Raw genomic sequence first — 16834 nt, 5'->3', positions numbered from 1 at the left:
AACAAAGTTTCCTGTTTATATCATAATATCTCTTCTCCCCCTTTGTCTCTCTTGTGTCCAATCTTTCCTCTTCCTTTTTCTCTATCACTGTAACACCCTCCCCAGAATGACCTTATAGGACAGAGTCTGTTTGACTACCTTCATCCTAAAGACATTGCAAAGGTCAAAGAGCAGCTGTCCTCTTCCGATACGGCCCCACGCGAGAGGCTCATAGACGCTAAAAGTAAGCATACACACAACATACAGGATCAGTGTGATGGAAAATGTTTTCTAGATTTTATTTTGAAGCACCATTGAAACATGTTGCACAATACAACTGCACAATATAACTCCTACACCACTGTGTGAGATCAATAATTGCCTCTAAATTAGCTGCCTCAATGACAATTTGTCATTTCCAGCAATTGTAGCTTACAATGCGAGAAATTATGCTTTGATAGTAATATAATAAAAAAAAAAGTAATTGACAAATGAATATGATAGAATAGACTTTGACTATAAATGTACATTTCCAGCTGGTCTGCCGGTGAAGACAGATATCACCCCAGGTCCATCCAGACTCTGTTCTGGAGCCAGACGGTCATTCTTCTGCAGGATGAAGTGCAACAGGCCCTCTGTCAAAGTAGAAGACAAGGAATTCCCCTCCACGTGTTCCAAGAAGAAAGGTACATAACTCATTGTTACCTGTCATTTTTTACCAACCAACTTCTGCCATACCCACGCCTCCAGGACTACCCCACGTGGTTGCCTGTACTCGTCTGTTTGCATCGTCTTTGCATGAAATCATGGAGAACCTCTGATCTGACCGAATACCTGTACAAATATGGAGCCGAGTGGAACTCCACCCACACTGTTTTTTTTAGGAACAGTACTTTCTAGTTTAATTGGCTGATCTCAGTGTCATGACGCAGATCTCTATTTTGTCTATAAAGCAACAACAACATTTGTTTCTGATAATATTAAAACAAGGTATGTGCACTGACAGAAGCGGGAAACAGCTGTGATGACCTCGCCGTCGACCGGGTAGCACACCAATAGGGTGGTAATCCATTGGAATGTACGTATGTTCCCTCAGCCCTGTGTTTCCTCAAAGCTAGTCTCGCGTGGCCACTGTTGCCTCCCACAATTTTCAAATGTTTCCGGTCATACAGTCTGGGACTCGGAAGCTCTGATCATGATTGAAATATGAAGCGGATGTGAAGCCTCCTCTCCACTTCCGTTTCGTCTTTACAGTTGCGCAAACTTATCCTAATATAAATCAAAATCATCTAAGCATATATAGCTTGATGCTAAGCAGAAATGGAAATTAAAAAATAAAATGTAAAGATATTTTAAAATATATTTTCTTGGAACGAAAGTGCCAGCTTCCTCTCTCGGATTTCGGGAGGTGTAGTTCTAGACTCTATATAGCATTCGGAGATTGTGGAATAGTTGTCTGGCTACGCAAGACTACCTCAAAGCTTACACTAACCCCAACCTTAACCCCAAGCCTAACCCTAAACTGAGGGAACATAGGGCTGAGGGAACATAGGCATGAATCTGAATCGGTTATAATATATTTAGAAACTGCACATAGTACTTGACGGTGAAAGTAAATGAGACTATGTTGAGTTGGCATCGTCTGCATCTAGAAATGTTATTTCAAAACATATTTCTTTCCCCGAATATTTTTAACAAACTCGCCATAAATAGTAAATGGAATATTGAGCAACTGCATGGCCTATGTCTCCTCTAAAATTCTATCAGAAACAATTTTCTGAAAACACAGTTAACATCAGGGCAGCAGAGTTGTGAAATTGTCTGGGTCAGACTCGTCTCTCTTCCACTGTTACTGAATGTCTGAGTTTCGCAAGCGATGCTATCCAATGAAATCAGCACCATAGTTACGGGACGTGGCTGTTGCAGAAGTTAGTTGGGAGGAAAAATGACGCCTCAGTGTTACTCTTATCTGTCCCCCACCCCCTCCTCCCCTTCCCTTTTAAACTCTTGACACTTCTCTAAAGTGAAAGGCTGTCTCACCAGCCGTTCTCTGACTCTGATGTGGTATTGATATTTTTCTAGTTTCAACCCAGCCCAGTCAGACTTTAATATCTATAATTTGACGAGATACAATTTCCGATTCAAAATTTCTAAAAACAGCCAGTGGCACCAATATAACCGCAATCCACATCTCAAAACATGTCAGTTTCTTCTGTCGTCAATGTGTATAAAGGCAGCAGCAATGAAATTGTGATGAAAATCTGTATTTTCTCAATAAAACAATTTTCTTCACAAAATAGTGTTTACTCCCCACATTAGCTGCTGCACCAGGTGGTGTCAGAGCAACGAGTTGAGGCTGAGTTGTATTATCCTACTATAATTCTAGTAATCTCACGGCGGTGTCTTGGGTGGACTCTTGATCACACTGCGCATGCGTCGTTGCCAGGTTTCGCGAGAGAAACAAGCAGCAACAAGCAGCAAGGTCTATGAAAACGAGGCCAAACCAAACGAACCCTACAAGCAACGAGGTCTATGAAAAGAAGGCCAAACGAAGCGCCTTCACACATATACCTTGCCTCTTGGCAAACAGCCGATCTACAAGCTCATAACGCGTCCCCACACCCACCTGCACTTTCACAACCAACGCCAAAACACAATACCACCAATATTGCCACTAAAGCGCTTACAATAGGCCGACATGGCAACACCACGCTGCAGCATAGACCCCGTCCACTCTTAGAGTGCACTCTACACCAGACTTTTCAAAGCGAGCGTATGCGTTGAGCGTACAGCGCGTTTGTTTACATCCAATTGATTATCAATGATACCGGCTACACCAGGCGCGCGGATACGCGAGTCCAACATACGCAGACTTGGATCTAAAAGTGTGCTTGGGCGACGCCCGTGTGTGTTCGCGACGGGCGACGGCCCGCATGGATGTACCGTGGGGTGTGTGGTTGTGCGCGCTCGCGCGTGTGTGTTGGCGACGGCCGACGGGGTGTTTGTGTGTGTTCTGTGCCTCCACGACGGGATTGTGTGTGTGTGTACACACTGACTACACAGTACAAACTCACTTTCGATCCCTCATAAACTGTCTGTTCTCAGCGCATAAGCCAAACTGCACACTTTGGGTGCTCATATCCCCCTACGGGTATGGTCTATATACATAACCCTTGTAGAATATTTGGCCAGAGATGCAGTGTTTAAGCAGTTAATGTGGTTGTTTTGCATTTAACCACTTAAACTCTACTGTATTGACCAGGGATCTATACTTTGTCACCTCCCTATATCCAATCTACAAGTTCACAACCCATTGCGTTGCGACATGAGTTTGTAGATCGGCTATCTTTGCAGAATGTTTGCCTATTATGACATGCCCAGAATAGGGATGCTAAGGTTTATGTGGTTAAAGTTGTTCTATTGAGAAACGGCAACTTCTCGTTTACATTCTTGCTGGCATTATACTGTACATTGCACATACAACAGAGGAAGCTGACTTGTTTTCAGCTGGTGAGCGTGTGCGCTGGCTGTTGTAAGAAATGGCTTCAAGACATTGCATTGCCTGACTCCATTCTCTCCATTTTGTTTTGTGTGCTGCTTTGCATCTTTTTCCTTCCATTTTTTCCTTTCGGATGCAGTCACACCAAACTTTTATTCTGCCTATGCGGGCAGATTCTGCCAATGCTTTTCAATTGGAACGTTTTTTTTGCGGAAATCCGCGAATGGCAACAAACCACTCCGTTCCCATTGAAAAGCATTGGCAGAATTTGTCCACATAGGCTGCACCCTAAAGGGATATTTCACTTTCAAACATGTTTGGGGTCATTTTAATGTCTACTCAGGCTTTTGTGAGCACCCCAGGCAAGTTAAGTTGCTTGATTCAGTAGTTAGATATTTGATATTAATTTTATCAGACACGCCATATTCCTATACAAACCCATTGTAACTTCAAACTCCATTTTAATGATGATGATAGATTCATCGAAAACACCCGTCTTTGGTTCTGGTGACTGATATTTGCGTCATTCTAATGCGTAATCTTTTTGGGAAAATGAAAAATAAATAAATAATACTAATGATGAAAAAAGTTATCGAAAAAACATTGCCCCTCACATATTAGGAGGACAGTATGAGTCACCAGAACCAAGGACGAGTGTTTTCGATGAATCTATCATGGTTAAATTGGAGTTTGAAGTTACAATGGGTTTGTATAGGAAGGGGGCGTGTCTGATGAAATGAATATCATATCTAAATACTGAATCAAGCAACTTAAAAACTGTCCGGGGTGTTCACAAAAGCCTGAGTAGACGTTAAAATGACCCCAAACATGTTTGAAAGTGAAATATCACCTTTGAGTGCAACATGCCTGCATGAGCCAGGAATCACAGTTCAGTTAGCATAGGAGCATTACACAACCAAGGATGTAGGCCACTTTAGACACTGTTGTGTGTTAATCTGACTTTTATTTAGCCACACATCTAGTATAAAAATCACACCCAGTGTGAAGTGGGCGGTGTGGTCGCAGTGGTCATCACAGTGGGTGATTCACTTAAAAAAAAACTATAAATGTGTTTTTTTTAAGTGCACAGTCCTATTTATAGGACTGCACATGTATCATGTGTTTCACTAGCCAAACACGGTCCTGAATAGAGTCAACCAGTGTACAATGGTGGCCAATCACGGTGCAGAGTTAGGGGGGTACAATGGTGGCCAATCACAGCGCAGGGTTGGGGGGGTGCAATGGGTGGGGGTCCAAACCTCACATATAGGGGCGGTTGCACCGCCCAAAAACAACAATAACAAAGTCTTACGGATCATAAATGTGAGAAGGGTTGCATTTACAGTAAACATAAACCGCACACAGACAGCACAATGTCCAAATCACCACGAGAAGGATGACAAATGATAGAATAACATTTGAGAAACTATAGGCATTAGGCTACGTTGTAACTATAACCTCAATTCACATCAGGCTGTATAACAGAAGATATCATTGACAGTCATATATTACTTGGTTTTCCAAGCATTAACTAAGTGCTTTTGATTGCAAACACTAGATTTCAGATAGGGGCACTTCTATGCTTGACTCCTGAATGATTATATATTATGAATGAATGGTCTGATACAGTATTTGAACTGAATAGTAAATGGTGCATTTGTATTGCACCTTTCTCCAAAGCGCCTGTGCATTACATTCACTCATTCACACACGTTCACACACTGACAGCAGAGGAAACAATGCAAGGCACCAACCTGCTCATTGGTAGCAGTTAAGGATCATTGTCTTGCTCAAGGACACAATTTGGAATTACAGTACAATCTTTTAGGAATTTTGCAGACGCTGTTATCCAGAGCGACTAAGTGCGAAATCCGAATAAGCAGAGTAAGCATGAACTCTAGTCAACAAACAGCAAATAGAGTGCGTAGAGGACAATGTATTGCCTCACACTTTGAAATGCAGCTGGGAATTCCAATTCCAATTCCGCTTACAGTATGTCCGGAGCCACTGCCCCCAGGTGTCTAGTTCCATGACTTAAACATTCTCAGCCAACTGCTCTTTTTCACAAGGGAATCAGGTCTTAACAAAACCTTTGCGATTTCAATCATGCTATTGCCAACTCTGATCAGATCAGAAATACTGGTCTGATGTTTTGACACTCATACTTGTATTAATCTCCGGTGTGGGCGTGTGTCCACAGCTAATCTCACATAACCTACTGCTAGGCTGACCGGTGTCATATTTCTTGTGCATACTTTCAGGAGGCCAAGGACAACAATTCACTCATATTTTTCAAATCAGTCAACCACAACTGTCAATTTTGTGTGAATAATCACAGAGCAATCGTCCCTGCAGGCTATGGGATGTGCATGCCGTGAAACTAAAGACCAGAACTAGCCTATCGCAATCGGGCTCCTGTCTGACTTATGGGACCTGCTGGACATGGCTGTCTGTATATTTTCCCTGCTTATTACTTGATTAAGGCCAATGGACAATGAAGGGAATAGCTTAGTAACCAGTATGTTTGTATGTTTAAAAAAAGACAGGTCATGCAAGTGAGTGTAGACAGGAAACAGAGTGTAGAGAGATAGGGTAGACGCCAAGGTTTCCGTTAGCCGGTATATATATCCGCCATTGACAGATACAAATTTTAATTGACCGTTAAATAAAAACATCACCGGCCACTGTGGCCGGCTGGGAAATGCTATGTTATTATATTATCATGATCCTAGATCAGCCTATTTGTGACATGATGGTGTTGCATGTCAAATATCAGACCTATAAGCTCACAATGTGTCACAGCGCACCACATGATAAACAGACCCTAATAGAATCTGAACCAGCCCGGTTCAGATAGCCCATCTACTAAAAAAGTAGATAGGCTATTTTTGCTACTTTTGCACAACACTGTCTTGTGATGAAGTATAAAATAGGGCATTAATAATTAATGTTATCTGCCTGACAGTGATGAATTGTGGTAAGTGCAGTGTCAAGCGCCCCTTTAGATGGTTTCTGGATTCAACTAGATACTTAACGTAGAAGACATAAAAAGCAGATTTTTCAATTTGATAACGGTACCCAGAAAACAATCAAATCACAAGGTTAAAATTTTCTTCACATCTCTTTTCTTTTCTTTCCACTGTGCCGCCTACATCCGCCCAAGCTGACCTATCCTAGCATGGCTTCTATAAATATATTACTCACTGAATTATTCTTGTCTCCTTGTCTTGCCTCATCAGCACCCACCTCCCCTTCTCACCCTTATTTCTCCACCACCCACAGTGTGGGATGGCCTTCCACTGTCTCCTGTTCTATTGGTAATTATAATTTCATCCTCCGTCTGCTTCACACACTCTCCCTGACTAAACATGTCCCAACTCTCTTTAGCGGATCGAAAAAGCTTCTGCACCATCCACAGTACGGGCTACTTGAAGAGCTGGCCTCCGACCAAGATGGGCCTGGATGAGGATAACGAGCCCGACAACGAGGGCTGTAACCTGAGTTGCCTGGTGGCCATCGGCAGGCTGCACCCCCACATCGTACCGCAGCCCAGCCTGGCCGACATCAGGGTGAAACCCACGGAGTACGTCTCGCGACACGCCATAGACGGGAAGTTCGTCTTTGTTGACCAGAGGTGAGGAGTGCACACTCATGATGTAGAGCAGTGGTTCTCAAACTTTTTCATGTCAAGGACCCCCAAATTGACACTTATAAGCCCGCAGACCCCCATTTGAAAAGATATGCCAGGGACAAGATAAGAGAAGATTTTTACGGCTCTAGCAGTGATTCTCAACCATTTTAATTTCAAGGATCCCCAGTTTGACATGCATTAGGCTACGGAACCCCATTTAATGGCATTTCTATCTCTGGGACCCCAATTTATATTGTAACATCTTTTAATTTAACTCTGAGAGTGTACAAATGGAACCAATGGGTTAGGGTCCATTTGGTTCCATTTGTACACTCTCAGAGTTACAGACCCATAAGGGTCGATTTGGTTCCTAACTATCCATCATTTAGCTGGGGACCCCCTGGAACTCCCTCAAGGACCCCTGGGGGTCCCCGGACCCCACTTTGAGAACCAATAGAGATAGCATATTAACGACTTAAACCCAAATTTTCATTGACTGGGTGGTTCCCCAGGGGTCTATACTTGGTCCCCTCTTTTTTCCCTCTTTACAAAATCTCTTTGCTGAAAATAGCTGATCTATTTTTGCCAAACATTTTCCTATTATAGCATATCAGCCCAGAATTGGGACGCTAGGGTTCATGTGGTTAAATTGTGCATTTTGTTCATTTTCATCGTTTTCACTCCTAGCCTCAGAACAGTAGCAGCTGTACCAGCAGACTCGGCCTGTCACAGTTATTACATAATCATCTAATTATTTGAGATAATCTTAATTATTTTGCATAATTTTCATAATTTTTTCCATGTTGAAAAATGTTCATACATTTTCAAATATAAAAAAAGCAGAAATAGATCTATTTCCGCTTTTAAATGTTTTTTTTAAAACTATAAAATGATTGAATATGAGAGTAATTTATTTTTATATTCAAGTTATTTGTCATATCTGCCCGGCACAATGTTTTATTACTAAGCCTAAAAGGCAAACAGAAATTTAATTTGTATTCATTTTGTTTCAATGTCCAATGCCAAAAACACAATTAAATTGTTTGTATTTGTATGACAATGAATCGTCAACTTAAATGTTGTAATGGTGACAGCCCTAGACTCACTGAACATGTGCTCCCTGCCTCTCTGTACAGAGCCACAGCCATCCTAGCCTACCTGCCCCAGGAGCTGCTGGGCACCTCCTTCTATGAGTATTTCCACCAGGACGACATTGGTCACCTAGCAGAGTGCCACAGACAAGGTAGATACGGCTTCATACATAACCACTGAAACCCCTGTAGTCTCTTCGCCAAAAATAGCCGATCTACAAGCTCACAATGCGTCATGTTCCGACGCATTTCGAGCTTGACCATGATACTGAAATTTAATAAACACGTGAACAAATATTTTAAAGTGTTTTAGCGAGTCTACCTTGAGTGTGTATCCATTTAGTTTGTTTTTGCCAACAGTCCTTCAGATGAGAGAGAAGATCAACACCAACTGTTACAAGTTCAAGATCAAAGACGGTTCCTTCATCACACTGAGAAGCCGATGGTTCAGCTTCATGAATCCGTGGACCAAGGAGGTGGAGTACATTGTCTCCACCAACACTGTAGTGTCGTAAGTAACACACATGCTATTTCTTCTCTTAAAGTGCAAGGACACTTTTGTATAGGTTTAGGTTGTGTTTCTTACCTTGTCATGTAACTAGTCCAATTAGCCACATAATAGCGCTCCGTTGCGCAGTTGATTAGAAATGAATAATCCATGTAACTCCCTCCAAGCTACTGATTTATTGAAGGTGACTTCAAATCCTCCAATCCACCATGAAAACTATAAACATAAAATAAGCATGTTACAATAACATAAGATGGCGTCATGCACAGCATGTAAAATAGACATTTACCAGAGTAAAATACAGACAGTACAAACAAACAAATACCTCGTTGGCTGCATGCTACACATAAAGGGAGTACTCTTCAGTCTTCAGGTCCTTACTTATAACCCTTTCTTATGACTTTAGACAGTCTCTTGTGACCAACACAAACGGAGCCTCTGCACCTTGCTGCTTCTTGCTTGCTGCTTCTTAATTGCTTAATGCAAAAGTCCTGTGTGAACTGTGAACCCCATTTCACGTGAGAGCAGACCAAATGAGACACAGAATTGGACTTTGACACTTCAAAATAAAAGCATTACAATAACTTGACTCAAATAACCATGAAATAATGTATACATACACATTAACTACAGCCTTATCATGAACTTGGACTTAGTCTTGGAGAAATAACAAATTATATTAATTTATAGTAGCAACAGTTACAATCCAGAATTAGCGTCTCATTGTATGATGAAACAGCTCTCGAAGTCACATAAACAAGCACAAACAAAGCTGATTCTGACAATATATAACACCACAACACCTGCGGGATTAGTTTAAAAGAAACATCCAAACTTCCTGTAGATTCAGGCATTTTCTCTGGAAGAAGGAAGGAAGAAGTCCCGGACTGGATCAGCGGATCTGGATCTTCAAATACTAAGAGCTGTTTCATCGTACAACGGAAGCCAATGAGACGCAATTTTCGGATTATTAATTGCTAATCAACAGCTCAATGGTGCGCTATATGTCACTAATTTGACTAGTTACACGATGACAAGGTATTAACACAACCTAAACCTCTACCTTGCACTAACCACTTAAAACCCTACACTTGGTTGGCCGGAGTCCCCCAGGGCTCTGTTCTAGTAGATTTTCTGTTTTCCCTCTACATGAAATATCTTTGCTGATGTCACAAATGGCTCCGCTTAGTTGTAACAAAGGAGGAAGCTCACACAAACAGTCAATCAGTGGTATTATGCAGTGTATGGATGAGTGTATAATGTAGTGTGTGAAAAACAAAATTAACCAAATGAAAAAAAATGCTCCCAGTGAGCTGCAAAGTGAGAGAGAGAAAGGTAGTATAAGATTGGTCCTGCAGTCTCTTATATAGAGGGAACCCCAGGTGGGCCAGATCTCCACTCACTGATGAAACACTCCGCCCCCCAATCACTCTGAAACACAGACACCAGATTAGTACACATACAACCTCAGGGTTGTCATAGCTGAAAGTAGTGCAATTTTCCTCACACTACGGGTGCTGGGGTTTAAGTGGTTAAAATCCTATTACAATCATTGAGTTAATTGAGCTAGTGAAATTATTGAATCCACCCTTAGGCTTGTAAAACTTTACATACAATTATGTGATATTGTAAAATATTGCACTTGCATTTCTGATGTGTTTTCTGTATTAGGCCATAGATTATGATGGGAAAATTGCATATCATTTTATAAACATTTTAAATTTACAAAATAAAAGTGATCACATGGCTTGATCTAAATTAAACATGTCCTTATGTCCTCACTCCTCAGACAAATGAAGTGATGTATTTTTCATGATTATGGTGTCGAGTAATCGACATTTACTTTACAATACAATTTTAAATGTACAGTATTATAGAATCATTTTGAGAGTTTGAAAAGTGTTTCCCTTTATATTCTTTATTTTAATTTGAGGTCTGTTTAAGATTAAAATGTTCTGATGTTCAAAGCCTAATTTTGAATGTCATACCAAATTTATCCCAATCACACATACTTTCCAGCATATACAGCAAGTCTATCAAAACGCATTTAATAAGCTCCTCTTGCTTACAGTTGAAATTTAATTGCTTGAAGGAAGTTGTTTTTGATATTTGATATAAATGATATTTTCCTTAAGTGTTGATTATTTTCTTACTACTTTGACCATAATGACATATTGTTGTGCATCTGTGCTCTACAGGTGTCCCCTGATGGAAGGGTCAGAATACCCTCAGTCTGCAGCTTCTCCACAGAGTATGGACAGTTGTCTCACCTCAGAGGGTAAAATACTACTTGAACCTTTAATATTTACTCTCCAAGTTTGACCATAATGTATTGGTAACGTTTTGGGAAAAACAATTGTTACCATTACTTTATTTACATTTCGGACCAATTTAATCGATGCATATTCCCTATAACTACCTAAACTCACATTGTGAGGTTGTGGAGCTGCTATTTTCGCTATTTTGGGGGGAAAAAATGTCTCGTTGTCATGCTGTGTTACTATTGGTTGGTAGGTGGTGGAAGGCGGGCGCTGCAGACAGTGCCAGGAATCCCAGGAGGCACGAGAGCAGGAGCTGGAAAGATCGGACGTATGATTGCTGATGAAGTGATGGAAATACAGAGGTAGTTCCAGATGTGATTGTAATGTTCCAATCTCCTACCAGTTAGCCAGGCACTTGACAGAATTGAACACTGAACAAGGAAAAAGTCACTCACCCACTGCCTTTGCTTCTTTAGTTAAATAAAGGTTTATGACTGTACTTTACTTAGACGGATGACGTGAAGCAAGAGTCATTCTATTGCATCATTCAAAACCATACACAATTATTATTCTTTTATCTTTATTCTTTTATTCTGATATTTTTCATTATTCTTTTGGGGGGAGGGTAGACAACCACGTCTCCTCCGATACACATTGTACTTTATTACCTTAAACTGCAGCTTAGTTGAATCATCTGAAAAATGATTGACAGATGAATTAATTATAGAAATGATGAGTTGCAGCCCTACTCTGCCATTGTCATTGCAAACATCTCTCTCTCTCTCTCTCTCTCTCTCTCTCTCTCTCTCTCTCTCTCTCTCTCTCTCTCTCTCTCAGGATCCGAGGCTCATCTCCCTCCAGCTGTGGCTCCAGTCCACTGAACATCACCAGCACCCCTCCTCCTGATACCTGCTCCCCTGGGGGCAAGAAGGTAACACACACACACACACACACACACACACACACACACACACACACACACACACACACACACACACACAGAGACACAATTCTGAACATCCCCAGTGAGTATCTATTCTTGAAGTGGAGCCCTCACATACGCTTCCGATTTTCTCCTTTATACACCAAACCCACCAAAACAGCATCAGCACACACTCTTCAGTGCATGTGCAGGTTTGTGCATGACTGTTCTCGCCAATCCCAGCCACAGCGGGTCGTCTGGCCATCCTAAATACAATGTATTTCTATGAGAATATGCCGGCGGACAAACGTTTTTTTCCCCCCGCCCAGAGCGGAAAGAAAATCTTCACGTGTGCGAGCCAGTCTCACGGGTGACGGCCGTGCACGGCCAGTGAGAACGGCTGCATTCATTAATATGGAGTGGAAGAAAAGCAGCGCCCGGACGCGCATGATTGCGCGTCTTGTGGGTTTCGGGCGTTATACAGTAGTTGTTTTGTGTCATGTGAAACCGCTGTGTCTGTCAAGTATAGTGTCAGTGTGTGCTACAACGTCTTGGGCTATCAAGGTCATTGTGTGGTTGACACCTGATCTGTGCACGTTCTTATTTCTGTAGACTAGGAATACACGTGAGCAATATATGAGTCTGGTTTCAAAATAGGATTGTTAACCATTTTAATAATTGTACACATAGTGTGCTGATTAACCACTTTCAACCTGGTGTCCCTATTTTGGGCATGTCATTATAGGCAAAAATATCAAACATTGCAAAATAGCAGATCGACAAACTCATAACTCGTGACATGTTGTGAACTTGTAGGTTTGCTAGTATAAAATAGGCCCACTGTGGGATATGACATTGACATGGTTCACTTATAAGATTGTAAAAATGTTAATGATGCAGCAGACAAGTATTGAGTAATAATTGTGTCATTTTCTATTAGAATAAACATTTTTATTGTATTTTTGGACTTGTGTGTTTGTTTTTTGAGTTTACACATCTTCTGCAAAGATTACAGGGTAAGGGTAACTAAGCACAGATTTACTTTAATGAGGATAGGGTTAATTAGGGTAGTACAGATAGTAACTCACCACTCATGTGCATGTGCAAACGTCCTTGTTGAGGTGAAACACAAAGCTGTATACAGTATCTGTAGTCCCCTGTGTTTGAAAGGTGATCTATTCTATATGGCGTGCCTCTGTCTCCAGTGAAAACTGAGCTATGCGTTCTATCTGTAGATTCAAAATGGAGGGACACCTGAGCTGCCATCAGCAGGGATCATCCCTGGTCCAGATTCAATAGGATACCCATACTCCAACCAGTCTATTATGAGTGAGTATGACACACACACACACATACAGAGAATACCACAAGACCCACTGTCATATAATTAAATCTATCTGTATTGATTGAGCAGGGTTAATCAATATGTTTTTCTCCTCTGTTTTACATCATCTAGGCGACAACTCCCACCTGAGTATAGACATCATGGATGAGCCTGGCTCCAGCAGCCCCAGTAACGATGAAGCAGCCATGGCCGTCATCATGTCTCTGTTGGAGGCTGACGCCGGCCTAGGGGGCCCCGTTGACTTCAGTGACCTCCCCTGGCCATTGTGAGATCTGGAACGCAAGACAGGGAGAGAATGACTCCTCCATAAGACCAGAGCCACTGATGGAAAGAGTTCTGTCAGGTTGCACTACGGGTGCCACCTTGCTGTTATTAATTCCGAACTGTTGGCTGCAAATATGTAACGAGGTCCTCCTCATGTGACATTGCCATGGTGAGATGCCCAGCATTGTACAAGCAGGCCGGACACAGTGTCACTTGTTACTTGGCGGTGGCCGTGAATGAACGAGGATGATAGCTGTTGAATCATGGCAGCCACCAGTGAACTCCTCTGTGACTTAACTCTATCTATCAGTGACTCTGAGCTCCGTCAGGCCATGCCAACCTACAACCAACCAACTCCCTACCCGACTCCACTCCAGCCAATTCACAGCTCTCCATGGTTCCGTTTCCTGCACTCTAAAATCTTGAGTGTAAAATTGAGTTGAAGTGACATTCAGCATTTTGCAGTGTGGACAGTTCTGGAATTTTGTTGCTTACTTGCTAGAATGTTTCAGAGAGGGCTGGCTGTAGAAGGTGGACAGGGTGTGGAGTTGGGCATTGGGAGATCAGTTGACATCAGTGTCCTACCATGGCCCCTGTCAGAACTGTGACTGTACTGTATATTAAGGAAACCCCGTATAGACAACAAAACATTATTTCAAACAAATAGGTATACCTGTGTTGCGCTCCCCAAAAATTGCCATATTATCCAATTAATCTCTAAATGGGGAAATGCACACGAGGTAAAGTGTGCCTCCAGCTATCAGCAAAATTGCCATTTAACCCCCTAGTACCTCAACTGTGGTGGTGAAAGGGGGTGTGGGGCTCACAAAATGTCCACCTCTTCAGCTTATAGTGCAACCCTGCTCATACTCCCATGACTCAGAGAATGGTCCTGGCCCACATTCAACTTACTAGTTTATTTGCTGACTATAGAGTCAGTGAAAATAGCAGGGCTAAACTAGGAGTGCTGATGAACTCATTTGTAGTTGAAAAGTAATGCCGATACTGGATCAGCACTTCTTATAAATGCAGGCCCTGAGCCAGTGAGATGTTTCAATGACATTTATGAGATGTGGTATAAAAGGCTGTATATAAAAAAAAGGACCTGTAAAAAAAAGCGCCATCTTTGGCAGCACAACTGTGCTAGGATCACTGAACATGCCTTTTAAACAGATTCTCATTTTGCTCTGCTGGGGGTTTGCAAGTCTAAGGAACTGCCTCACATAATTTGTCCTTGCAACATGAGAACTTGGAGGCATAAGGTTACGGTCACACATACAGTACACGTCTGAAAGGGAGTAGGCAACGAGGCATCAAATAAGTCAATTACCCATGTTGTCTTGCAGATTGTGGGCAGAGCGTTATTGGCACGCACAGAAATCGATTAGCTGGTGTGTAGTTCGTTTGACTTACGTTGGAGTGGTTGTCTCACTGAAAGAAACGTTCATGCAAAAACCTCGACCATGAGCGGTCAACCATGCCCTTCTTTCCTATTGTTTAACACCTGGTCAAAGTTATCAATGTCGAACTCCACGCTTTGAACATGGTGCGTCTACGTGCCATAACGGGAAGAGAACGGTCTGTTTCTGATGTGTATGTGTGACCGTGCCCTAGAGTTAAATTGATTTTAAAATCTGCAGATTTGGTCTATTGGGCACTTACCAAACCCTTGTTTGCGGGTACATTTAACCGTCAGTGCAAACTATCTTTCTAGTCCAGATTCGAGTATGGGTTGGAAACAGGTCTAGAAGCACAGGGGCAGATATTGAAAACAAGGCAATGTTAATAACCCAAAAGATCCATCATTTGCAATGGGGGTAGATCTAACATAGTTTGTTTGTATTGCATCCCATGACAACACAGGGTCAGTCAGTGACATTTGAGAGTATCTGATTGGAGCTCTTATTTTCATTGTCTGTCTTCCTACATACTTAATATCTTCAACACAACCTATCTCTCAACCTCGCCAGCCCTCTAGATCTAACAGGCCCCTTGTTGCAAAGTGGGAAGAAGCCTGTGAGTTTTTAGATTTAGGGATGATGTACCTAGGGGAATCTCATGAGTCCCAGAGGCAAGACAATTTTTATGCGTTTTTTTTTCCAGTTGATTTCAAAGGTCCCTTCTGCGGACCTGTGTATCCCTGCTAATAAAAATAGGTTGTTTGCTAATGGATGCCAAATGGTGCTAGTGGCAGAAACTCATGGCAGGACAAGGCATCCTTTTAAGGCAGCCCACTCTATGGTCATACCAGTTTCCTCAAAACTGTATCGAAACAGCCTATTGTCTAGGCCAGTGGTCCCCAGTAAAATGAGGAACAGTTTAACCCTATTTTGTTTTCGATTATTCGAAAATTGCCAGTCTGCAAGCTCACAATGTGTTACATCAGGACACCTTGTGAACTTGTAGCTCTGCTATTTGTTTTTTAAAGTGACAAATCTTGACAAAATCTCTTTTGGGAGACCGCATTTTTTGAAGCGGTGAATCGATGGCCAAAAATGATCAATTTGGGGTTTCTTGATACAAACATCAAACATGTTTGAGAACCACTGGTCTATGCTTCTACACAGTTTCAAACAGTTATTACTTAATCAGAAAGTGCACTGTTGGAACGGTCAAATAGAGAAGACAGGAAAAACGCTGAGGTTGGGCAGGGCCTATACGATGTTACGCGTTCCCCTGTCATCATCTTGTTGCTGTCGGGCAGAAACCTCTTATCTCCATAATTTAACTTTTTGTGTTTTTTCTGAATTAATGTCCTACTTCGTTATACTACACTACAGTGTCACAAGTAGCAAACGTAGCACATCTACAAGCTCAAAACGCATTTGTGATGCGTTTTGAGCTTGTAGATCTGCTATTTTTTCATTTGAACTCAGAAAAGTAACAGTTTTGGACATATACTGTAAGGTGTCCACCCGACAGCAACAAAATTCTAATACAGGTGGCTTGTGAGGTTACTGTGTCTGTTATAGTGGTTTTCTGTTTCAATGTTTTTACACTACACACTACAATAAAGTGGTCCCCTTGTTGATATACCCCTCCCCACCTGACAATAATGTATCAAATCTTTAAATATTATCATGTTAAGAGTATACTTTATGCAAATATATATGAGTATGATGAGTGTATTGTATGTATCAGCAGTGAAATATTTTTAAAATAAAATTATTTGTTTCTGTCATTTTCGATTCTGACTCTTCCCTCGCTATACTACAGTGTTTCTCAACCTTTTTTGGGCCAGGGTAGGGCCAGTGCCCCCTACCCAATATCCAGGTCCCTTACCGCCCCAACACCCAATTAAAATGTAAGCTTTATTTTTATTGTGTATTGTGTT

General features: G+C 41.7%; 1 protein-coding gene across 6 annotated transcripts in view; it reads left to right on the top strand.

Annotated features, from left to right (window-relative positions):
* LOC311047802 (basic helix-loop-helix ARNT-like protein 1) overlaps positions 1 to 16681 on the top strand; it is a 34737-nt gene extending 18056 nt beyond the window's left edge. For 4 of the 6 annotated variants that reach the window (XM_084060696.1, XM_084060694.1, XM_084060697.1 and 1 more), the window contains 11 exons: positions 106 to 223; positions 516 to 665; positions 6718 to 6795; positions 6866 to 7112; positions 8246 to 8352; positions 8561 to 8711; positions 10907 to 10986; positions 11223 to 11331; positions 11807 to 11900; positions 13127 to 13220; positions 13348 to 16681. In XM_084060696.1, coding sequence (XP_083916822.1) covers positions 106 to 223; positions 516 to 665; positions 6718 to 6795; positions 6866 to 7112; positions 8246 to 8352; positions 8561 to 8711; positions 10907 to 10986; positions 11223 to 11331; positions 11807 to 11900; positions 13127 to 13220; positions 13348 to 13505 — 1386 coding nt within the window. In that variant the 3' untranslated portion in view covers positions 13506 to 16681. The remainder of the gene's footprint in view (positions 1 to 105; positions 224 to 515; positions 666 to 6717; positions 6796 to 6865; positions 7113 to 8245; positions 8353 to 8560; positions 8712 to 10906; positions 10987 to 11222; positions 11332 to 11806; positions 11901 to 13126; positions 13221 to 13347) is intronic. The other 2 variants (XM_084060699.1, XM_084060698.1) reach the window with 1 other exon arrangement.
* Positions 16682 to 16834: the final 153 nt, after the last annotated feature.

Source organism: Gymnoscopelus microlampas (assembly GCF_963454915.1).
Source record: "Gymnoscopelus microlampas genome assembly, chromosome: 6".
Classification (NCBI taxonomy): Eukaryota; Metazoa; Chordata; class Actinopteri; order Myctophiformes; family Myctophidae; genus Gymnoscopelus; species Gymnoscopelus microlampas.
The sequence above is the reverse complement of the archived record's forward strand: the minus strand, read 5'-3'. Positions and strand labels throughout refer to the sequence as shown.